Raw genomic sequence first — 24,856 nt, 5'->3', positions numbered from 1 at the left:
GGTAACTAGTTAGCGTGTAATAAAATCCCTCAAACATCAGTAAGATGCAAGTCAATTAACCTGATTTACAATGTAAACTGAGGGAAAAGTTATGAGAATTGATTATTGTAATAATTGAAAAATCTGTGTATCTTTCTGCATGATCTGCCATTTACTATGCTTTGATTTTCTTTCAGCCATGCATCTGCTCAGACCCTTCCACACCGTACACTCAGTCAACCTCAGCCTTACCCAGAGAATTACCAAACTCTGCCAAAGAATATCGGGCAACCTTCAGAAAGTTCCCTTGGTACAAATCATAACCTACCGAGTGATTACAAGTATGCTCAGGACCGTGTTAGTCACTTAAAAATGTCAAATGAAGATCGAAAGGCCACTAAGGAGGGCACTGTATGGCAGCTGTATGAGTGGCAGCAGAGGCAGCAGTTTAAGCATGGCAGCCCCACTGCACCACTCTATCCCTCACATATCACAGACTTTGACTCTGGCCTAGCAAAATCTGCCTTTGATGTTCCTCGTTCGATCTCTGTCCCTCCATCTCCCTCAGAGATCCCACCACCAGGTCCTCCTAAAGCCTTCTCACCCAGAAGACCCCACACTCCAGCAGAAAGAGTCACTGTCAAACCCTCGGAGAAAAGGCCAGCTGAGATCTTCTTATCGGGATCTCCAAGAAGAACCCATGGCACTTTGACAAAGGTAAATTCTGTGGTTTACATGATTTCAGAACAGACTAGGCATTTTTCTCGATATGCATTGATTCGTAATATGATGCACCTAATCTTACATACGATCTCCAAGTCCATGCTGGTTAAGCCAATTTCAGAAATGATCAAGGTAGAGGCAACATTGGACGTGGAAAATTAGTTAAGATTCCAGATCCTGATCATGGATCCTTGGTAGAAATTTCTCCGCTGTCAGTGCCATAGGAAAATGCAATTGAATGTGACGTTCATTTCTGTCTACATCCTGGGATCTGAAACTATCAAAAGCAGCCTGTTGGCTGACATATTTCCCTTGCCTTGTCCAGCAGTGTTGTGGTCAGTTATGTAACCTCAGTCACCATCCTAGCTGCAGTCAATTAAGTTATCATTGATTGGTGCTCTTCCTGCTCAATATTACTTCTGTAAAAAAAAAATTGGTTACTAGGAAATGCTTTAGAGGCTGATTGGTTCACCTGATGATGGAAAGAGAAAGTATAACTCCAGCAATAATTGTGAAGAAGCACAACTTTCAAAGTTGGGTGGACCTAATTTCTAAACTTGAAAAAGCTTGAATATTTTTTAGAAAGATGATGAGATGTTAATGCAAAATCACCCCGTGTGATATTTGTGTTGTTTTTGAATTTAAGTTTCTTTTTTCATCATGCAATGCGGTATTCCTTACTGAACAGTTCCTTGTGCAATGCACCTCTTACAATTTACGGACAGGGCAGGGACATGGATTTCAGTGAAGAGGAGAAAATTTGCACGCTATGCAATGAGTAGCTAATTCTTTGTTGCCTATTTTTACACCACTGCACAAGAGTTAGAATTAGCCATATTTACCTTATTAGCATTCCACACCTGTACTTTTCCAAAGCCCTGCTTCATCACTACAGTAAGCATTATGAAAGTTAAGTAGTGGAAATTCCTGATGAAGGGCTTATGCCAGAAATGTCGATTCTCCTTCTTGAATGCTGCCTGACTTGCTCTGCTTTTCCAGCATCACATTCTTAATTATGAAAGTTAAAGTCTGTCTTAGCCTGTAGGACAGTGCCAGTGACATGGAGATATTGTAGCTTCTCAGTCAGCTGCTTGAAAAGGCTGCCATTTGGAATCTCCAGCAAGTGCTGTGCAATATTTACCACCGCTTTAGTGGCCAAAGTCAGAGCACAAGTTTTCCAATTCACTCAGTGGTCTGCTTTCTCTGTCACTTTACTTGGGCAAGTGGGTAAGTGCAGGGTACAAATTATCAGCCACAGTGTTAGTAGTGTGTTTCTGTTTTTTTTTCTTTCTTTCTTATTTAATAGGTCTCATTATGACATTTAGTTCTTGTATTTCAGTTTCCAAAATGGGATGTCTCCTTCTGAACAGTGGCTTCATTGGGACTAGTAACTTCTAGTACTTCACCCAACAGTCTATTCCGTAATTGTCAACCTATACTGTGAATATTAGCCAGCTATTTTACCTTGGGAGTGTCACAGTCAAACTCAATCCTGATGCAGCATAAATTTCATTTTGGCCATCCATTATGTATCTAATTTCATCATAACGTGCAATCTAACTTTGTAATTTTGTTGTTTATAGTATTCTTTGTTTTCTGGCAGAGTTCGGCACACATTGACAGACGCTCGATGCCTCCCATGGGTTACATGACACACACTGTCAGTGCCCCTAGCTTGCATGGAAAGACAGTAAGTTCAGTTATGAATGTGCATATTTTTATAATTGTATTGCAAAGTTGAGGGAATGTTGAATTAATTAATGTCTATGAGTTGCTTCATCATTATTATACTGCTGGCATAAAGAGTAACACCCTGCATCTTTAAACTTGATCTGAGAATATTAAATTGCAAATTATGTTCTCCATTAAACCTCCCAGTCAAGTGTATGTGACCTTTGAGTAATCAAAGCTAACACTTAGAAAAATAACTTGCATTTCACTATGCTGCAGAAAATTACATTCTTTTACTCAACATGTAAGATAGTTGTGCCAAATAACTTGAAGATAAGTTAAGTTGTAGACTGCTAGTTATGGATGGCTACTTATTTTCTGTTGCATTTGGATTTGGTCTTTTTTGTACTATTCCTAGTCATTCAAAAGTTTGATATTTTCACTGGATAATCGGTGTCTCAATATTGAGATGTACAACTCACTTGTAACGGATACAGTTACAAATATGATGACTCAAATGGGCTTTGTGTGGAATACTTGTTAATTCACTATTCAGTACTTTACCTAGCTTTTCCATATTCCCTATACTCTGTCAAGGTCCACATCTAGCCCTCACTTAGGGTTTTTTTTTTAAATGGGCTACTGCTCTGTGAAAACTTAATCATTCATACTGTTCTTTGTGATTTTCTTTTGCTTCAAAGAGGGTGAACAATGTATTAAACCCAACTATGCACAAAGTACATTTATTCAAAAGGTGCATCAAATTAATTCTTGTTTTTTTGTAAATACTAAAAAGAATAATCAATGGTAAATTGATTTCTAATAGAATAACAGCACTCTTGCATATACCTAAATTATTTTGATGTAGCTTTCCTGGTTTTATTGCAATTAATTTACATTAGTCCTATTAAAAATAATTGGAAACTTAAGACCCCTGGTAGTTTGTTCACTTAGATTGCTGACTTTGTGTAGTAAACTCTGAACAGGCTACCTCTTCAACCACTCAACAATGTATTTATTACTTACTCTATTTAATTCTTCTGACCATGATTGAAACGAATTGAGAAAAATCCATTCGGAGTTAGAGAAAATGTTGAAGTGTACCATGTTCAGTGAGGAGATTTGAGGTTTGTAGTTTAATTGTCCTTTTTGTAGTACAGAACATGAGTATTGCTGGAAATACTTACTTTATCCGAGCTTTGGGTCTTGCTGTCAGGCGGCATTCACAATATAAAGGGCAACATCACTCATAGTCCTGTCTGAGAAGAGAATGCTGATTGGTTAGTAAGTGTACTCTGACTGATAGAGTGTTGTCATGGCAAATGCACCAATTAGATTGCCAAGTTTTGCAGGTTAATTTGGATTGGTTAAGGCATTGCCCTTAAATGAAACAGAAAGTGGATGTCACCTATTTTATTACTTAAAACACATGCAATGTCTGTATAGCCTTTCTCTCTACAAAAAAAAAATGAACAAATGTAGGTTCCATGTATGCAAGTGGATTGCACTGAGAATTTGATTAGCAATCTTAAATTGGATGTCGACATCATTTGTATCACAGTTTGGCCATTTGCGGATACTACTGTTTTACGATAGTGCTCCTGACTTCCACAAGCCTACCTTCACTCATCTGTGTACACATCAGGATTCCTACACTTCCACATGCTATTAGATGGGCCTTATTGGCAATCTTATTAGTCAGGTTTGAGCAATTTTCTCATTGTGCAAGCTTGATCCTTACATAGGATAGTCCAAAGCCATCCTGTGAGACAATGGCTATCTCCGGTACAGAAAAGCTTCCTCTAGTACAGAAAAGTGCTTTGTTGATCTCATCTGAAGAGTAAAGCATTTCATTTTGACTGACAGGTGAAGCTGCCTGTTTGATATTGCGACAATGTAGCTGTAGTAAGAGTGGCTTTTGAGTCTAACAGGATGCTGCTGTCAAGCCATTTAAAAAAAACAAACAGTTCTGCCTATCACATAAATGAGGAAAATAGTGTAAGAATTTAAATACTGTGAGATGCTATGTCAAGGCACTGACCACATCCAACCAGTTCATGCTCGCTAAACTCCAAACAGTGTCAACATGTGATGTGATTCTGCAATTGGATATTTATTAAATAATCATGTATGCTACAAATTATGTTGACAACTAATTGTCATTTGAGTATACAGTATGATGCACCTGCACATACTGGAAGCTACACATATTTATACACACAGCCATGTTACTTGCAGACACAAATAATGTACAGTCATTCTGTCTGTTTCACTTCAACAAAGTAGGTAGCAGTTATTCTGTAGTTCATTCTTGAGCGCAATACTCTGACCAAATCATGTTATCCTGCTGCATTTCAATTTATGTGAAGCTTGGGAGCTATCATCACTCATCATCCAGCTTGTGCATTGTCCATGGCAATACTCTACCAGTCACAGTCCACTTGCCAACTAACCAATCTGTACTGTTCTCGTGCAGAATAAGATATTGTTCTCCTTTTATAATGGTATTCTTGAGCATGTTCTGATAAGTGTAAGATAAATAGTTTTCGACATAATCCCTTTCTTTCAGCAATAATCCATGTAATTTATTGTTCAGACAGGGTAAAATACTTCAAGGTAACTTAATTAATTACTTCAAGGTAACTTCTTAACCTGTTTCAGAGGGAAAAAGATGTTCTATAAATACCTTCATTGGAGGCTTCAACATCTTTTTGATTGTCATTCAGATATAAATTGGATCAAGCTAATCTTGAACTCTTCTGATATGATATTGATTGTGATCATAATTAGGTAGAGTGCCTCTGGGCTGGAGTGACATGTTTGAATTGCTAATGCCTCCCTTTATGACCAACTATTACCTGCAGCCAGAAGAACTAACTTTACTGCTCATTCGATTACGGAGACATCAATCCAAGCTGGCTAATGTTCGAAATCATACTTTTACCCAGTTACAACTAAACAAGCTGAGCCAATCCAACCATCAGGTCAGCTACTGATTGGCTCAAAATGTCACCCGATGTACCTGTTTGTCCCAGAATGCTTCATGAAGTTACTTGTTGTATGCTTTTTGTGGCTGTACAATAATTTTTATTTTAAATGTTCACATATACAAACCATGACCAGCAAATCCAGCTTCAGCAGTTTATTGCCATTGTGCATCAAATTAGATCATTACCCAAATGCTATTGGTGACATGTACTGATATTTCTATATTTTCTGTTGTTTCCCCAAAACGTTGTCTTCCACACAGCTTTGAAAATGTTGCAACAGAGTATTTGACTGTACATGACTCCATGATGAATTTTAGTTTAAGCTAAAATCTGGAACAACTCTGGCTCAACTCAAAAAACAAGAAAGGGAAAAGCAATATCAGTTTTCTGACCCGTAATCAACAGTGAGAGATTGCTACTGCAAGAGAGGAAAGACTCAGTCTCTGCCAGTACATGTAGGTCTGCAAATGTAAATAAGCAATAAGATGAGGTGCGAATGGGCAGTCCATGCTCATGGTACCATGTCCCAGTAGGGGTGGGTCCCTTCAAAGGGAAAAAAATTGCAGCAGTTTGAGTAGATGGAGACAGAAACCAAAACCAGATGTAGCTTGCTCTTTCTGAAGTCTGTAATCTGTTATCTATTATAAAGTTCCTGTGTTTCAACTTGGACGCAAATTATCCTGCAATTGGAGTTAGATGTCATTTTGTCAGTCTAACAATATTAAAGGAGAAGCATCTTTCGAATGTGAAATAATTCTAATTTTTCCCAAAATGTAAAACTTTTCTGAGGATATATAAATATGGATATTATTTAACTGTTCAAATTTCATTTAATTCTGTTGGGATACTGGTCAGAGAAAAGTGTCCACTGATTAAGTCCTGAATTTTCACTCGATGACTGATCACTTATTGCTCTCTAATATTGTATCGTCATGTAGAAAGAAAAGGCAAATTACAATCAAATATTCTGCCCTCTTAAAGGTGGTACTATACTTTTCTATTAAGCAAAATAATGCAACCTGGTTTCAAAATTCTGAGTTCCTGCCTGACTGTTCAACATCTGCCCTGTGAATGTTATTGTATAAGTGTTTGGACTGTTACTTTTATAATTGAAAAAAAGACAGTTTATTTTATAACAGGCCATTTTAGCCGGACTCAAATTTTTGGTACAGAGGCTGTTGAAATTGTGCTAAGCATTGATGTATGTGCGTGCAAGCTTGCTTTCTGAATAGCTGAAATCCAGAACTTTGTACTTTCAACAACTTAAAAGCTTCTGTTCTATAAGTATATTTTGGATTAAGTTTAATGACTCAATACTATAAATATGGGGAAAAAACCATGACTGAGAAACCTTTACACAAGAAAATATCTGTTCAAAGTTCTGGAGGTGCATTATGCTGTAGATTTCTGTTTTCCTGTTGAGATGTTTTGAGTGAAGAGGATAAAGGATTTGTCCATTTTTGATAAATTATTCATTTTAATTGTGCCTCTTCATTTTCTCATCTACAATGTCAGGCTGATGACACATACATGCAACTGAAGAAAAACCTGGAGTACCTCGATCTAAAGGTTGGACCCCACAATTATTGCCTCTTCTGTCTGTTTCTCTGTTCTTTTATGCCCTCCTAATCCTTTTTATCACTAATATAGTTTTCTGTATTCCACACATTCTATTTCTATTTGTTTCTCCCAATTACTGCCATTCATTTATCCAAGAATGTGTAATTCAGTTTATCAGTTCACTCACTGTGTTTTCATAATTCTGTACTGGTCTATCTCCTGACGTGCAATATTTTCCTGAGTACGTAAGTAATTCAAAGCATCAAATGAATCACACTTGTGGATCAGGTCCTAGTAGCTTGGCACATTTGCTAATTCACAACCAGTTATATGTCCACAATTATCAACTGAATCACAGTTCTGTCATGTGTACTGTCAAATAGTTAATAGCAAGCTGTTTTAAATTTGAATTAATTTTCCAAGAAGGTGCTTGTGGAAATTGATAATTTAATTGTACGAGCCATGAATATTCTTCCATATTTTCACAAGTTAAAATTCTATAAAGGCATTTTTGTTCTCGAGTTAATGAACTGTATTTGGAACTTAATTGAAATCATATTTGTTTAAGAGCAAGGTTTTTAGTTTTCTATTTCTGTGTTGGGAAAGATTGTCAAATTTATAAAATATTACATATTTTGATCTGTTCAGAGACTCTGTTAAACTGCTTTCTGCATTACATTATTTTCGGACTATTTTAGCTGATACCACAAAGCTCTGACTCTTTAGTCACATTAAATCCAGATTCCCTACTTTTATATGTGAACTATTGCTGATTTCTAACCTTCAAATTACAGCTAGTTGATGCAAATGAATCGCATGGGAAATCATGTCTCTCAAACCTGATTGAGTTTTTGAAGAAATAACAAAGATTGATGAGGGCAGAGCAGTGGATGTAGTCTATATGGACTTCAGTAAGGCATTCGACAAGGTTCCCCATGGGAGACTGGTTAGCAAGGTTAGATCTCATGGAATACAGGGAGAACTATCCATTTGGATACAGAACTGGCTCATAGGTAGAAGACAGAGGGTAGTAGTGGAGGGTTGTTTTCAGACTGGAGGCCTGTGACCAGTGGAATGCCACAAGGATCAGTGCTGGGCCCTCTACTTTTTGTTATTCACATAAATGATTTGGATGTGAGCATAAGAGGTACAGTTAGTAAGTCTGCAGATGACACCAAAATTGGAGGTGTAGTGGACAGCAAAGAGGGTTACCTCAGATTACAACAGGATCTGGACCAGATGGGCCAATGGACTGAGAAGTGGCAGATGGAGTTTAATTCAGCTAAATGCAAGGTGCTGCATTTTGGGAAAGCAAATCTTAGCAGGACTTATTCACTTAATGGTAAGATCCTAGGGAGTGTTTCTGAACAAAGAGACCTTGGAGTGCAGGTTCATAGCTCCTTGAAAGTGGAGTCACAGGTAGATAGGATAGTGAAGGCGGCGTTTGGTATGCTTTCCTTTATTGGTCAGAGTATTGAGTACGAGTTGGGAGGTCATGGTTAGGCCACTGTTGGAATATTGCGTGCAGTTCTGGTCTCCTTCCTATTGGAAAGATGTTGTGAAACTTGAAAGGGTTCAGAAAAGATTTACAAGGATGTTGCCAGGGTTGGAGGATCTGAACTTCAGGGAGAGGCTGAACAGGCTGGGGCTGTTTTCCCTGGAGCGTCAGAGGCTGAGGGGTGACCTTGTAGAGGTTTACAAAATGATGAGGGGCATGGCTAGGATAAATAGGCGAAGTCTTTTCCCTGGGGTCGGGGAGTCGAGAACTAGAGGGCATAGGTTTAGGGTGAGAGGGGAAAGATATAAAAGAGACCGAAGGGGCAACGTTTTCATGCAGAGGGTGTTGCGTGTATGGAATGAGCTGCCAGAGGAAGTGGTGGAGGCTGGTACAATTGCAACATGTAAGAGACATTTGGATGGGTATATGAATAGGAAGGGTTTGGAGGGATATGGGCCAGGCGCTGGCAGGTGGGTCTAGATTGGGTTGGGATATCTGGTCGGCATGGACAGGTTGGACCGAAAGGTCAGTTTCCATGCTGTACATCTCTACGGCTCTCTGACTCTAATTTGCAGCTATTGAACATTTTGCAGGAATGGTGCAAATTTGGATAATGTATAGAGAAATTAAAATTTCTTCTGAATGTATGCTGTTAACTATCATGAAATGTTACTTTCCATTTATTGAAGTCTTTTCATGGTCAATGGTCACTTAAATATCTTGTTGAAATATGGGTGAACTCTTTATTAATCACTGAGCTGCTGGCTGTTGCATCATGAGGTGGGTTACTACTGGACAGCACTGATTGATCTGACCAATTGGTTTAATTCCTGCGATTAGAACTCTTGCTTGTAACTTGTTATGTATTTTATTATTAAATTCCACTGTCTATTTACTTGTAACTTTAAGAAGTTCACTTTCCAAATTCACACTTCTGAAGTTCCTCATTTACTGATATTATTCTTCAGTAAATTAACATCCTTTTGCACAGACAGTAATGGTTAGCACATCCAGGATTGCCCAGTAATCACTCCATGCAAATGAACTTCTCACAATGAAGGTGCAGCTGAAACATTTGCCATCTCGTTGAAACACCACAGCTTGGGGATTCAACAATTTTATCACAAAATAGGTATCACATCCATGATTGATTTAATAGTGGCCGTTGAGCACAATTATTGTGGTTGACTGGTTCATATAAAATTTCACAATTTCCCATCCCATGTCTTTTCGCTGTTTGTTTATCTATTTCATATTTCTGTCTGTGACTAGATTGTACTGATGTGAATGCAGTTGTTGCATAACTGTTAGTAATTTTCAGCATTGCCAGATGATGGACAGAGTTACATAGGGGTGCGAATGACACAGGCTATGGCAAGATTTGTGGCACGATTGGCAAGGACACTCTCAAAATCGGGAACATTTCGCTCCACCTTTTACTCATTTTACAAGTGACGCAGCAAGTTTCTTGCTAGGCAGCAGTTACATTTATAGCTTATTGCATGTCTTGTTGATGGTTCAACTTGCATCAATAATATTTGGTTTCGTATTTTACCAAACTTAGAAACAAGCCATTTGTTAAGAAAACTTAATGTGGGTACCTGGTGACTTCAGCACCTACCTGCTCTGGTCAGTCTCGATGTCTTGTTTTGTCAAACAGGATTCCAGACCAAGATTCATGGGCACCAGCCATACCCATCTCTTCTCCAGGGACAACATGTTCCACACTGCGACCCCTGTTGCTGTCTGTGCATGTGGACAGAGTCTGTGATTATTGACATCAGAGTCCTTTCATTCCTGGGACTGAGCAGGTGCCTGGCCTCTGGCAGTACCAGCACCCTGGGGCATTTCTTACTTGGCCAGCAGCAGAGCTGTCAAAGTGAGGTCTTTGCCATTTTCTCGGCCTAACATTCCCAATGAGTGTCAGTATCTGGCTTGATTAGAGGACAGCAGGAAGTGGCTTTGTTGATGCTTCCTCTGAAGCATTTTGTCCCTTGGGAGTGGAGAAGGTGTCATCTGGCAGAGGCATGCATTTTTCTCTGGTGTGCCAAAGATGCTGGCTGGACCTGCAAGACGCAAGAGAAAATACATGCATAGATGTCTTGGCATCCTTGCAGAAGTGCTCGCAGTCTTCTGCAATGTGGGCCAAGATCCCCCTTTTCATTGGGACAGGAACCTGGAGCTGCACACCAATCCACTTTGACAGGACAGAGCCAGCCTGTATGGGTTCATTCTCCTCGATTGAGGGAAAGGAAGGAATTGAACGAGGAGAAATTGGAGGGCGCAGCTGGTCGTTCTGCAGGTGAGTTCCCCTGGGTGAGTGCTTAGCCAGTGCAGAGATCATGCTGTTTTATTAGTGTTGGGGTTGCAATGGATGAAGTAAGATGTTGCAGGCAATAAGAAGTGCGGCAGAGCCTGATGCTGATGGGAAATGTATGCTGTGGCAGAGAGAAGTATCACATTACCCTGGTGTGATGGAGCATAGCTGCCCATTCTGCACTGTGGAGACAGCATTGACCTGGGAGGTGACCTCTGACCAAGCTGCCAGGATCTGATACAGGTAGAAGATCCATTATCAGAAATGCTCAGCACCAGCTATTTTTTGGAATTTGGAATTTTTCGGTTTTTGGAATTTTGACAGTTTAATGGTGAAATTTTTAAAAATCTTACCGGAGGAGTAGACTTCTAAGAACGTGCTTGGCCAGGCACACCCCTCTCCAACGTCTCATCTGATTGACACACATTGAGTGGGTGTTCACTTGGGAGCATTCACAGAGCAATCCCAGGCCTGTCGGTGCTTGGCCACACCACACACCACCCCCCTCCCTCCCATGTCGCATCTGAGTGACACCCATTGAGTGGGTGTTGACTTGGGTTAACTGTGCTTGCCAAACAACCTTGCTAATGAGAAAAAAATTCACAAAAAACCTTCAGATTTTGGAGCTTTTTGGTTTTTGGATGTTCGGATAAAGGGTCTTCTACCTGTAATGTGGTCTGCTCTGCCTGTCATTTGGGAAGAGCATGGAGCTCCTTGGCACCACTCTGTCGACCAGGACCTCTGTCTTCCTGTTGGAGAATGGTGATGCCATCTATCCCTCTGTGACATAGTGAGATTCTGTCTGACAGTGAGCAGAGCAGGTCGGATTTTCAGTGCTCTTCCTGGTACACAGTGGCTTTTTCAACATGGCACATTTGCAAGGGATGCTGGTCTTTCAGGCATCCACTGAGTGTAAAGTCATTCTGTGAATAGTGCGTGGTAAAATTAGGTCAACTGAATGTAACAGACACCATACAAATGGGGTCGGTAGTTAATGCACTATATTCGGTAAGAAAGTGAGAGAATTTGCTGGGCTTCATGGCTTAAAAACCCTTGAAAGAAATTGATGCAACTTGAACTTAGTCCAGAAAAAGCAAATTTCAGCCCAAAATATTTGCCGACTTATTATTTTGATCCATTGAATCGAAACAGGTGATTCAGCCAAGCTGGTCTTTTCCACAGGGAACCCCACCCATTTCATTTCATTCCAACTGCAGCAACGTTTTTGCTATGAAATCCTTAGATTTGCTGCGATGTAGCAAAACGGTTCTTGTCAATGGCACTTCACTAAAGGATTGACTTGGCTGTATTAGCTGATTAGATTAGATTACATTACATTACATTACAGTGTGGAAACAGGCCCTTCAGACCAACAAGTCCACACCGACCTGCCGATGCGCAACCCACCCATACCCCTACATTTACTCCTTACCTAACACTATGGGCAATTTAGCATGGCCAATTCACCTGACCTGCACATCTTTGTGACTGTGGGAGGAAACCGGAGCACCGGGAGGAAACCCACGCAGACACAGGGAGAATGTGCAAACTCCACACGGTCAGTCGTCTGAGGTGGGAATTGAACCCGGGTCTCTGGCGCTTTTGAGGCAGCAGTGCTAACTGCTGTGCCACCGTGCTGCCCACAACCTAATCTAACCTAAAGCAACCATAGAGGTGCTGCAGTTAGTTAGAATCCTTTTAGTTAGTGAAGGTGAAAAGGTCAGTTGATTGCTATGGAGTAGCTCTTGTTAGGAATTTGGGTCTGCACATGCTAGATAGAATCACAGAAAGCCAAATACAGTCGTCTACTGATCTTACATAAAGCTTTTGGTTAATTCACAATGCATTAGAAGGGAGACTATTACACGTGTGGAGGAATTCACGTCCTCAGGACTAAAATGTCAAAGTGAAAATTGACATTTCTTTTTATGAGGTGCCTATAATCGTGTTGAAGAGCGAGTTGATTTTCCACACAAGTGTGTGTGGCTCCATTTGAGATATGCTTGACTATTCTGTTTTCTCTACTTGTGCTTTGCTGTATAGTGTGAGTCAGATTCGTTTCTGGACATGTTGGCATTTGTTTTACACTACTTCACGAATGGGATTTTTACATCTTTTGTTTCTGTTTGGGCTGCAATTTTTGTTGTGTATTCCCCAGTTGTAGTCATAGAGTCATAGAGATGTACAGCATGGAAACAGACCCTTCGGTCCAACTCTTCCATGCCGACCAGATATCCCAACCTAACCTAGTCCAATTTGCCAGCACTTGGCTCATATCTATCTTAACCCTTCCTAGTCATGACTCAGACCCCTTGGCGTCATGGTAGCCCACCAACACACTAAGCAGGAGCTAATGGACTTGGAAAAACCCTGTATGGACAATAAGCAAAAGTAATGTAATTTAGAAAATACCTTGTAAGAACTGTGACAAACAGGCAAAAATCTAGCCACCAGGATACATGAACATCAACTAGCCACAAAACAAGATGACCCTCTCTCACTAGTATCCTTTACATACAGAAAAGGAAGGACACCACTTTGACTGGGACAAGCTAAACAGAGACATGCACGAGAATTCCTAGATGCATGGCCTTCCAACTGGAACTCTATCAACAAACACATTGACCTGGATCCCGTTTCCCACCCCCTGAGAAAAAGAACAGGACGTAACATCACCATAGGAAATGATGTCACCACAGGAAATGACATCACCAACTCGAGGAAAGCCAAACCTATAAGTAGAAAGCAGAAAACAGCAACAGTGTTTTCAGAGGCTCACTGAAGATGTTACCTAGTATGGTGATGAAACGTCTGAAAATGAACTTTCCAGCTCAGTGAGTAAACCTCCATCCAGAACCTCAACCTGAGCTACAGATCTTTTCAAAAACTCCTTTCCTATTCATATACCCATCCAGATGCCTTTTGAAGGTTGCAATATGAGTACCACCATTCAGATTATTGTGCTTCATAAACATGCCAGCTTCTTTCAAATTAAGCATGTTTGCTGATAACTTTAACTAGTTAACAGTTACTGATGCATCTCTATTTGAGTATTTATCTGCTTTTTAAAAAAATAAGTGTGCAAATGGGCACCTGAAACACAGGTAGAAGGGAGGATGGGGATCACTGAAATCACATTGAATTGACATGAAAATCCTTTCTTTCTTAATTTCATTTTTGAAACTTGTTAAAAAGTCAAACCTATAGCATTTCATTCAAATTAGCCATATCCTATTACCAGGCTGCATCTCGTCCATCTCGTCTCGCTACTTTTTTTTCCCCAGTTATCAAGATGACTAATTAAGTATCCAATTTCTATCAGGTTTTAACATAAAGCTTCCATCAGTCAGGGTTCTTAATGAGCATAATTATGGATTTATTATCAAAAGGAAAACTTATTCAATAAAGGTGTAATAATTAGTAAACTTAGAATCAGTGGTACAGATGTATAAAAATTCAGCATAAAAATGAAAAAGCAATTTTTCTTCAGCAATTGGCTTTCTGAAAATGAAGAACGTAATCGTCAAGAATAACCCGTTGACTAAAAGAGTTAAGCATGGGTTGTTCTGAAATTTGTGGCTTTGATGTTTGGGGATGTGTGGTCACGTCACAAACCATGCACGGTTGTCTCTGCCTTGCAGATGCAGAAGTACGATCTTGGGATGTTTTTTCAGTCAACTGTTCAAAAGAAAAAAATAAGTCTCACCCTGAATTGATACAGAGAGTTGTTTTTGTCAGAAATTGGAGAGATCAATTGTTCTCAGCAGGCCTCCCTCCAACTCTGCTGGTTCTTAGCTCAGTTGGATGGAATCTGGCCAAATAAAACAAGAACCTCTCAGTCAAGTGCTGTTTTGAAAACAGCCCCAGCTTGGTCTGCAGCAAGCAAGGTGTGATTCCTAGGGGGCCTTGCTTAAATAAAAAGATCAATATCAATAGTGAACTCATAATAGCCTCTTTAAAATAAAACCACTCAAGGTATGTTCACAAGGTAAATCAATTTCCAAAAATCCCTCAAAACATGAGTCCTCCAAGGAATATTGGATGCAAAGTATTTTTATAGGTAACATCGGAGGCAATCCTGACAAGTTTGGCAAGGCTGAAAGCAGGTATGGAGAGATTGTGTCTTGTGAGGTGAGGTTGAGTAGATTATGTAACATACATCCTTTAAAGGACTTTATAGGTAGATGTAGAAAGGTTGTTTCCCATCGTTGGAGAGTCTAAAACCAAAGGTCATAATCTCAGATTAAGGAAGGGGTTGCACATTTAAGATTGCAATGAGGAGGAATTACCTCTTTGAGTGAAGTGAATCTGTATGGCTGTGGAGATTGAGTCATTAGGTATATTCAAGACTGAGGCAGATTTTTAGTTAAGTAAACCAAGGGTTTTTTGGGAAACAGCAGGAAAGTAGAATTGGGGATGATCAGATCAGCTATGACTTTGTGGAATGGCGAAGCAGACTCAATAGGTTGATACCATACTTCAGTTTCTGTATCTCATAGTAACACAGCATGATCCATTATCAATAGATGCCTGAGCCCATCCTACCTTTTCTTCCCATATGGAAAAGCTGTCCAAATACAATCAGGGTCATAGAGGTCTACAGCATGGAAGCAGGCCTTTCAGTCCAACCTGCCATTGCCACCCAGTTTTCACAATTAAACTAGTTCCATTTGCCTGTTTGGTCTACATCCCTCCATGCCTATACCATCCATGCACTTGTCTAAACGTTTCTTTACTTGCAAAATTGTACCCTCTTTACATCACTATTTCTGACAGCCTGTTCCAGACACTCCACCCTCTCTGTGGAGAAAGACAATTACTCCTCTGGGTCCTTTTGTATCTCTCCACACTCCCCCCTCACTTTAAACTACGCCCTCTTGTTTTAGATTTCCCCTACCATGGGGAAAAGCAATTGGCAATCTACCTTATCTATGCCCCTCATGATTTTATAAACCTCTATAAGGGCACCCCACAGACTCCTAAACTCCTGGGGAAAAACCCCAGCCTATCCAACCTCTCATGATAACTCCAATCTTCCAATCCAGGTAGCATCCCAGTAATTTTTTTTTTCTGCACTTTTTCTGTTTTGATAATATCCTTTCCATAGTAAGGTGACCAGAACTGCACATGGTACTCCAGATGTGGCCTCTCCAATGTCCTGTACAGCTGCAACAAACTATCCCAATTCCTGTACCCAATGCTCTGACCAATGAAAACAAGCATGCCAAAAGCTTTCTTCATCACCCTGTCTACTTGTGACTCCACTTTCAAAGAGCTGGAACCTGTACCCATAGATCTCTTTGTTCTCCATCACTCCCCAGCGCTCTACCATTGACTGTGTAAGTCCTGCCTTGGTTTGATCCATCAAATGCAACACCTTGCATTTATCTAAATTCAAGTTTTGCCATTCCTCAGCCCACTGGCCGAGTTGATCAAGATCTGACTGCATTCCCAGATGACCACCTTCACTGTCCCCTCTACCACCAATCTTGGTGTCATCCGCAAACTTATTAACCATTCCTCCTAAGTATTCAGTTAAATAACTACTACCATTCCACTGCTAATTCCCCATTCCTAATAAAGTTACCCTTAATTATTTATCCAATTTCCTATTGAAAAAACTTATTGACTTTTCTTCCATCAATGTTTCAGCTGGAATATTACAAGGAAATCATACGAGCTTGCAATATTAAGAAGAAAAAAAATTTCTTAAGTACGTTCTGTCTTTTAGACCAAGTACCTTAACTCTCTGCCCTCTGGTTATTCACCTTAGCTTGCTGGACACTGGAGAATGTGTGCATTTGTGTAATGTGAGCTTTTGAGTAGTGCTGTGAAAGTATCTTAGAGGATCGGAGTGTTTTTTTTTAGCTTTGTTTTCCTGAGTGTCCCAGAGCAATGTCTAGTGAAAAATTCTTACAATTTCATAGTTTTGTCCTATAAATTAGATTTATTTTCACTTCCCCCACCCCCCACCTGACAGAATCTGTTACAACACAGCAGCAATTTTGGTGATAACACAAACAACAGAAAAGCACATTATATATTCTGTCATATCCTTTCTACATTTTGAAAACCTTGAACAACCTTGCTCTGAATTAAAACAATCTTGATGTTTGGACGTTACCATTGATGGTACCATCCACCCATATTTACTCTGCACCTTCCTCAAGGCCTTGATGTCTTTTTCTTTTAAACTGTGGTGTCTAGGTCATCAACAGTTCTCCATTTGAGGTCTAACCAGTGCATTAGAAAAATTTAACACAACTTTGTACTGTATGCTTCGACTTAACAAAGCCGAGCCGATTGTGTGCCCCTTTACTGCAATTATAATTTTACTGAATTCTGAGTTTAATATTACGTATGCATTCCTTGGCAGTCTTGTGTACTCAGGTAATGTGTTTAATTTCTGCTTTTGTCCAGTTACAAACTCATTCAGAGGAGAGACTTGTTGAACTAAAGGTGAAGGCAGTAATTTTAGCTGGACAATATGAAAAATAGGTTCAGTATGTTTAACCTTGACACATAATTTATTGGAGACTTCTATCGCGTCAGTGAAATTTTAGTTCACTCCAATTTATCAATGTAGCTTTCATTTTAAAATTGATGTTTTTCTATATTTTGTGCTTATTCACTCTGAACAAATTGACTTTTGTTGTAATTTTGAAATAAATTCATATATTTCCCAGCCTAAGATTCAGTAAAACATGTTTAAACTTGGAGACTAGAAATGTTTTTGTTCCAATTGCTTGGGCTCATGTGTGTGACTCTGAGTGGTGCTGTAGAAGATCCTTTGGACCATACAATCCTGTTCTTGAGTTCTGCTTTTGTATTCTAACTGAGAATGGCTGCTGCAGATCAACAATATCTGATGGTAAATTTTGGCAACTGTATTCCTCATGATTGTGTTTTGTGGGCTAGAGTCCCCCTCTAGTGGCAGAGTCAGTTACAGCACTGTTGCAGTCTCTGCATAGGCTTGGTGAAAAGCCAAAGAATAATAATGCCCTGCCTTTATAAAATACCTTAGGATGACAAAATGTCTCAAAGTGCTTAGCACAAACCATTTTACGTTTGAAATGCCTGGACTCCTGTTAATTAAGCAAATGAAACAGCAATTCTGAACTAGTGGTGAGATGGATGTCTAGTTTTTGCTTGGCTGATGAAAGTGAGAGTGCATGGAAGCTTTTAGATCTGTGAAGGGGAATGTAAAAGTATTACAAATATTAGTAAGATGTTGATGTTACAAGCTCATTTTATGACCTGCTGGAGGGCAGTTGATGAATCTTAGGAGGACTATTTATGGAATGGTTTGATACATGCATCATACTTTGAAGCGTTGTTTGGAATTGTGACATTTTCGCTTTGGTGACTTTATATGATTTTCAGGAAGCAGTCACCATTATTGTAATGAAATGTATTCCTCTTCTGTTTGGAACAGATGAAATCTAATATACCTTTGATCAACATGGTTCACAGAATCTTAACAAAAGTCACACCAACGTTTCGACCCAGTTTCCAAGTAAGGCTGCTTGTTCCAGCTGAAATAAAAAGCAATTCATGTGGCTATTCCATCAGCAGCTTGCTTTCCACCATGGTTTGATATGCAATGTTTAGAAATCAGTGTTCCCCTTTCTGACTGATTTGGTCTGTGCTGTTATTTCTGTGAATTAAGATATTGATTTCAAAGCTTGGTCTTCCATTGCAGGCTGCAAGGCTGGATTTATTTTGTACTGTTCAAGATTTTGTAAAACTAACTGTGTTTGTATGTACCTTGCGTGAGCGTGTGTTTTGATTTCATTAAAGGGGCACCAAATATCAAAATAATTTAGCAGTCTTTTGGTTCTAAATAAATATAAGCTCCTGCAATGTTGCATTTCAGTGCAATTTGTCTCATGACATCAGAAGAACTGGAAAGTTTAAACACATGTACATGTATATACTTGCACATTCATGTGCATATTCCCGCACCCTATGACAAACACATTTTTCATAAAGATACTGCCCCTTTAAGGAAGGCAATTGAAGCAACATAAAGCATGTTTGTGGCGGCAAAGTGCAGCATTTTACTGTGTGCCATAGCTTTCAATTTTTGTGTGATCAGCATTACTCCTGATCGTTTAGAACAAAGGTGTAGTTAGTTTAAATTGATTCAAATCAAGAAACTTTATCCTTATTGTTGCAGTCAATTTATGTTGACCAACTTGAATAATTCAGGATGCCTTGGCAAGATGTTACTGTAGCTAAGTTGATTTAAGTCTTTTGGTGGATTGTTACAATAATCTGAAAATAGGGTTAAATATGTTACTTATCCAGACAAAATAAATGCTAACTGTGGAGGGATGTTATCAGCTTATTGTAGGACACTTTGAAGGGCAGATCTGTAAAGTAATGCTTTGCTCTGCAAATTACCAGCTAAAATTCACTTGCTTTACTATTACAATTTGAACAGAAAGTAATGTGTTAATATTTCAGAATTTGAAGTGTTTGACGTAAAGGGAAGATTACGGATGTGTGGTTGCTGTGCGTTTATCACTGATGCTTTGTTTATCATTCAATGTTTGTATAGATCTTCGTCGTTAATTCTTTGTTAGAATGACCACCATGTGAGAAACACATTTGCTTTTTTTCTCATCTCTTCACCACCTTCGCAATTTTCTTCTCTCCTGAAGGGATTTGGTCAGTTGGGGATACCACTCCATACACATCAGAAGCCTTTTGGTTTTCATCGTTCTCATCTGATCCACTTAAGCAGTACATAAAACTGGGCAATTATTGACAGGATTTCTACATCATATCTCAATCTGCTATCTTAACAGTAGTATTGGCATGCATACATCACCAATGGTCATTTCTTTGTTCTTGATATTGGTGGGTAGTTCATCGATGATGGGAGTGGGATATCATCCTGAGCCACATTCAGCGCTTAGTGGATAATCTCAGGCATGCATTTTCCAAGCAAGGCTCACTGGAAAATAATCATTAGGTGTGGGACCCACAGCCACCATTACCAAATGGTGATGCAATGGAGGAAATAAATATATTACTGACACCTCCACTAACCACCTGAATCATCTTCATGAAGATTAATATCTGATATGGAAGTGCTCGAGAAAATGTTGAGAAAGTACTCATTCTGTCTTTTAACAGGTTATAAATTTGTGAGGTTTATTTGATCTTGAGATTTTGCTGGTCATTTCCTTAGACTGTCCCTTTTTCATAATTCCTCGCCTTGGTCTGTTCTCGCTTTACTTTTGGTTTTCACTGGTTTAAGAATAAAGCTAATTTGTTGAATGTTCAATTGCAGTTTTAGTAAAGGCTTTGTACTTTAATTCTTCATGGAGTAAAAACTTTTGCTTTGGGAGAGAAATCTAAAGTTGGTTGGATAGCATTTTATAGTTTTCTGCTGGCTGTCTTCATCCTATCTTTTTATACTAGGTGACTGGACAAGAACCAATCAGACGTGTTGTGCAACCAGTTAAAATTGCTGAAAGCAACGCTGATGTAAGTCACATCAGATTTTCTTTTTCCACTACTTTCCCCTGCAGCTCCTATTCAAGAATTCTTTAAAACTGGAACTGTACAGTACTCTTCCTTAGTTTGATTCTCAACAATGAGTGTTGGCAAGCTATTTAGCTGTGAAGAGTTCACTATCTGACCCCATAGTCTCCAGAATTCCCTCCACATTGTGCTGTGTCAGGGCTGTTGGTTGATTAATGTTGTGTTCTTGTTGACCAGGGGTAAGAACTGATGTTAAAGCCAAGATGAACAGAAATGCAGAGGTTAAACCTAAATCATCCATATTTACATGCCTTAATACCGCAATCTATCATATATCTATTGGCTGGAACTTTAATCAAATGGAATTGTAGTTAAACTTACCTCATTTCCTTACTGTACTTGGGCTACCATGTAGCCAGAACATTTGAACTGAGATGATATATATGTTAAAACAAAAGTAATAAAATGTAGTTCTCCTTGGAGCACTATCTGACTGGGGTTATAAATAAATAATTTTACAGTTGAAAGGTTTTCCCCTTGGTGAACTTGGCAATGCAGCAATTATTGACTTTCCATCTGTGATTTCTCCAGTTGCTACATACCCACTCACAACTGAATTATCATTGGGAGACAGCAAGCATAGATCATGCTTTGCCACCTCCAGATTTCCAGGCAGTTATTGTGCTACAAATATTAATGTAGCTGTAATATCAGGAGCAGCTCTTTGTGGGTAATAATAACCAATATGCCAGAAATTGAATTGTAGTTATGTTCATTTTCAAGATCCTATTCTACTTACGTGACTTCACATTTTTAATATCTTTTTATTCTCCATTCCTCAGTTTAACTATTTTAGCAAACTAATTTAATTCATCCTGACTATTCTCGTTCCTCTGTTCGGTTCTCAGCTTGTTTATTTTTTTCCTGTTGGTTTCCACTATCACCTTTTAGTGTGTTTTCAAAATGGGTGTTTACTAAAGAGAGAAAAACATGGACAAAGGAACGAAAGAGAGAGAGTACAGATTTGCGTTTGTTAAGCTTGGAAAGTTTTTTTTTCAATGGTTGTTTCTCTTTTAACATTTTGTTAAAAGCTGAGAGGCCGAAGGTGGCCATGTCCATGTGTGTGTCAATCTTAATCATCAAAACGCCGAAGGAGGTGTTGAGTGAAAATACTCAGTGGTGGTCCGTGGATTGCAACAATTCCTGGACGTGTAACATCATAAACAGTGCTGGATATAGTGGATGACTATTTCTCATGAGGTTGCCAGTTTTGCTGAAATTCTTTTTTGCTTCACCTGGTCAGATAGAGGATAGTGTCCTAACCTCTTGGTTGCAGCAGTCTGTGGTGATATTGGACTTGTTGTAAAGCTTACAGTATATTTTGGTGAGGAAACCGGCACAGGCTTATGGCATGGATCATGGCAGAATCGCTTTTAATTGAGCTCACACCAGCTTTGTGCTTAAAGTGATGGTCTATCAGGTAGCGACTGCTGTGGTAATTCATGTTAAGTATGGTTAAATGTTTTACTCTTCAGACTGGTGGTGATAAAATCTCACTTCGCAACTGTATCTCTAACGATGCCAAAACGTTGTGTACATTTCCATTTCCATTTGATAAATATTCATTCTTTTTGTCTATAGGCTAAACTGAGCAGACTTTGTGAACGGGACAAAAGTCTTCAAGATCTGGAAGCCAAAGTTCGGCAACTGAAAGCAGATAAGGTATGTTGCAAAGAGAAACAAAAAGGACAGTGCAAATACTGCAAATGTAAAATAAGTGCATTGGAGTGTAAGATTAGGAATCAGGAGTAGACCTTGTGCTCCTGGAGCCAATACTGTCACTCAATAAGCTAATGGTTGAACCGCTGCACCTTCTTTCTTATCCTAGTCCCATGTCTCTTGAATCCTTGTGTCCCCAGTTAATTGTTCTCCACTTTAACTTGAATAATGGGCTGAGCATTTTTTGCAGCTCTCTAGGAATTGGGATTGACAGAAGTTCCAAATAAAAGAAATGTCTTCAACATCTCACATTTTTAAAACAACCCAACTAATTAAAAAAAAGACTGTCCTGAGACCATCACCCCTGAATTCTATGTCCTTCAGTCTGCAAAAACCACCTCTTGGTATTGACCTAATCACCTTGATGTTCAATGGTGGTTCATATTGAAATTTCTTCAAGACTACTTACTGACTGCACTTTGTATATTCTGCCATTATATATAAATAAAGATAAGATGGCTAACAGTTTGACTGTAAAGAACTCACTGTCCAAGTTTTCCAATGTCCACATATATGCACTGCAATAGTGAGGACTATTAAAGATAATTTGACTTGAATCTAGGACTTTCCTAGTTTATGTGCCTCTACTCCATTCTGTGATATATTCAATCAATGATCAAGAAATTAGTATAATATATATCATCCAGTAGGAAATGATAATAGAAATGGAACAACGGTTCTGACAAGCTTCTGTCCCTAGTGCGAAAATCTGGGAGAATCCAATAGTGAGTGAACTGATGTGTGAATGGACACTGTTGGACTACCCTTCCAAAACCTGGACACACCATTCAGAAGTAAGACTAATCCCAAGATGACAGTTGGTGAAATTTAGTTGTTAATTCACTGAATCTGTAATCAAAAGTAGTCATCAATAATGGTGATCATGAAACCCCAGAACCAATCCTGTCTTCACTTATCGAAATGTGATACTTTGTTTTTAATTCATTCATGGGATGAGGGCATCACTGGCTAGGCCAGCATTTATTGCCCATCCCTAATTGCCCAGAAGGCAGTCAAGAGTCAACCATATTGCTCTGGGTCTGGTATCACATGTTGGCCAGACCAGGTAGGAATGGTAGTTTCTCTCCCTAAAGGACATTAGTGAAGCAGATGGGATTTTCCAACAATTGATAATGGATTTATGGTAATATTAATTCCACATATTTATTGAATGCTGTGGCAGGATTTGAAACTGGGTCCCCAGAACATTTAAAAGTGCAGCAATATTATTGCTAGGCCGTTGCCTCCCCGTACATAGACTGAACTGGCCTCTGCTCTGGAACTTTAAACAAACAATACTGATTTGATGTGATTTGTTTGCTTGCTTCGAGGAGAATGGAACAAAAAAAAAGCACAATAATGACAGTTCAACAGAGACTACTGATAGTAAATTGTTAAGTATTATTGTGACTTCGAGTGCAGTAATCCAAGTAATTGAAATTGATGACTGCAGAGGATTGGCAACACTTGTATAAGTCCTAAATGTTTAGTCACAAACCCATTTTAACTTAGGACAGGCAAGAAACCAACACTTCAGCCAGAAAGCCATCAGTGTATGAGAATGGCGCAGGAATTGCAGGTACCTTTATCCAGTAAATCCGTAGCAGAAGAATTATGTTAATGAAAGGACAGCTTCACCTGGGTTTGGGTCTTGGTTTGAAGTCTGCTTCAGATTTTGTTGAGTTGGTTGGATTTAAGTTACGTGCCAGTATTTTAACAGTTGCTTACTTAAACATTATACCAAGTGTTTTAAAAATCTATTTGACATAGAGAACTGAAGGAAGGATGAAAGGTCATCTGTTTACTAACCAGTCATTTCTCATGTCACATTGGTCATGCTCAAATAGTCTTCTGTATCCGGTCAGACCCCACACATAGTTTGACCTGAGCCTTGAACCTCCATTTCCCAACTCTGTATCACTACTATCACTCCTGCATCTTGCTGTTTAGATTTTTTTCATTTCGTTTCATTCCAGGTTGACATCTCACTTGATTAAGTTCTTGGCTACCTAAGAGGCCACTCTGCTTTCTCTAGGCTACTTGTTCTTCCTGGTGTCTTGGTAATCTTTTACCCACTGGGTGCCAACCTCCATCTGCTTCTTTTAGACCCGCCATCCTCCCCTTTGACTCTGGCAGTGACTCAAACGATTTTGCCTATCCACATCCCACTCCTCTCCCTTCCCACGCAAAACAAAATAATAGGATTTGATTACTGATGTATCTTCGAGGTGTCGGAGGGCATGTCCTTTCATTTTAGGTTTTGCTGAAATGGTGATGATTGCTGCAAGTTCTGATTTGTCATATTTAATCAGGACAAGCTTGAATCTGTACTGGAGGTAACCCACAGGCAACTGGATCAATATAAAGGACAGCCAACTCATACTGAGAAGATTGCCTATCAACAGCGGCTGCTGCAAGAGGATCTGGTTCAAATCCGAGCTGAGATTTCCAAAGTCTGCACAGTAAGTGTAATTCACCTACCTAGTTGTTGTAGCTTGTATGGTCTGCTAAAGTAACACTTTTAGTATATCAGACGTAAAAATTGTCATATGAGTTTGTGTCCGACACACAAATATACAGAAGTTAAGCAATCTGACTCCTGAACTGTCAGGCTGCTTTTAAAATCAGTTTTGTTTTCCTTTAACTATAACTTCAGTTAAAAGACACATTTGAAATGTGCTTGTGCAACCCTGTTAGATATTATGGAAATGTTCAAACTGCTGTAACAATCTTGTTTAATAAAATGAGTAAAATGTTTTCACCTGTCAGCATCAACATAAAATTTAATGATCGAGAAAGCAAAGTTGTTGTTTTTCTGCAGTATAACGTAACATGTAACACCTT

The 24,856-nt window shown here is 39.2% G+C and overlaps 1 protein-coding gene across 10 annotated transcripts in view; it reads left to right on the top strand.

Annotated features, from left to right (window-relative positions):
* The window catches only part of plekha7b (pleckstrin homology domain containing, family A member 7b), a 463,115-nt gene that overhangs the window by 375,076 nt on the left and 63,183 nt on the right, over window positions 1–24,856 (top strand). For 5 of the 10 annotated variants that reach the window (XM_072592395.1, XM_072592385.1, XM_072592393.1 and 2 more), the window contains 8 exons: window positions 177–696; window positions 2,306–2,392; window positions 5,238–5,357; window positions 6,879–6,932; window positions 18,174–18,254; window positions 20,171–20,236; window positions 21,875–21,955; window positions 24,325–24,474. In XM_072592395.1, coding sequence (XP_072448496.1) covers window positions 177–696; window positions 2,306–2,392; window positions 5,238–5,357; window positions 6,879–6,932; window positions 18,174–18,254; window positions 20,171–20,236; window positions 21,875–21,955; window positions 24,325–24,474 — 1,159 coding nt within the window. The remainder of the gene's footprint in view (window positions 1–176; window positions 697–2,305; window positions 2,393–5,237; window positions 5,358–6,878; window positions 6,933–18,173; window positions 18,255–20,170; window positions 20,237–21,874; window positions 21,956–24,324; window positions 24,475–24,856) is intronic. The other 5 variants (XM_072592388.1, XM_072592387.1, XM_072592389.1 and 2 more) reach the window with 5 other exon arrangements.

This window comes from Chiloscyllium punctatum, chromosome 22 (assembly GCF_047496795.1).
Source record: "Chiloscyllium punctatum isolate Juve2018m chromosome 22, sChiPun1.3, whole genome shotgun sequence".
Classification (NCBI taxonomy): Eukaryota; Metazoa; Chordata; class Chondrichthyes; order Orectolobiformes; family Hemiscylliidae; genus Chiloscyllium; species Chiloscyllium punctatum.
Note: the sequence above shows the minus strand (reverse complement) of the source record. Positions and strands in the feature narration are given on the sequence as shown.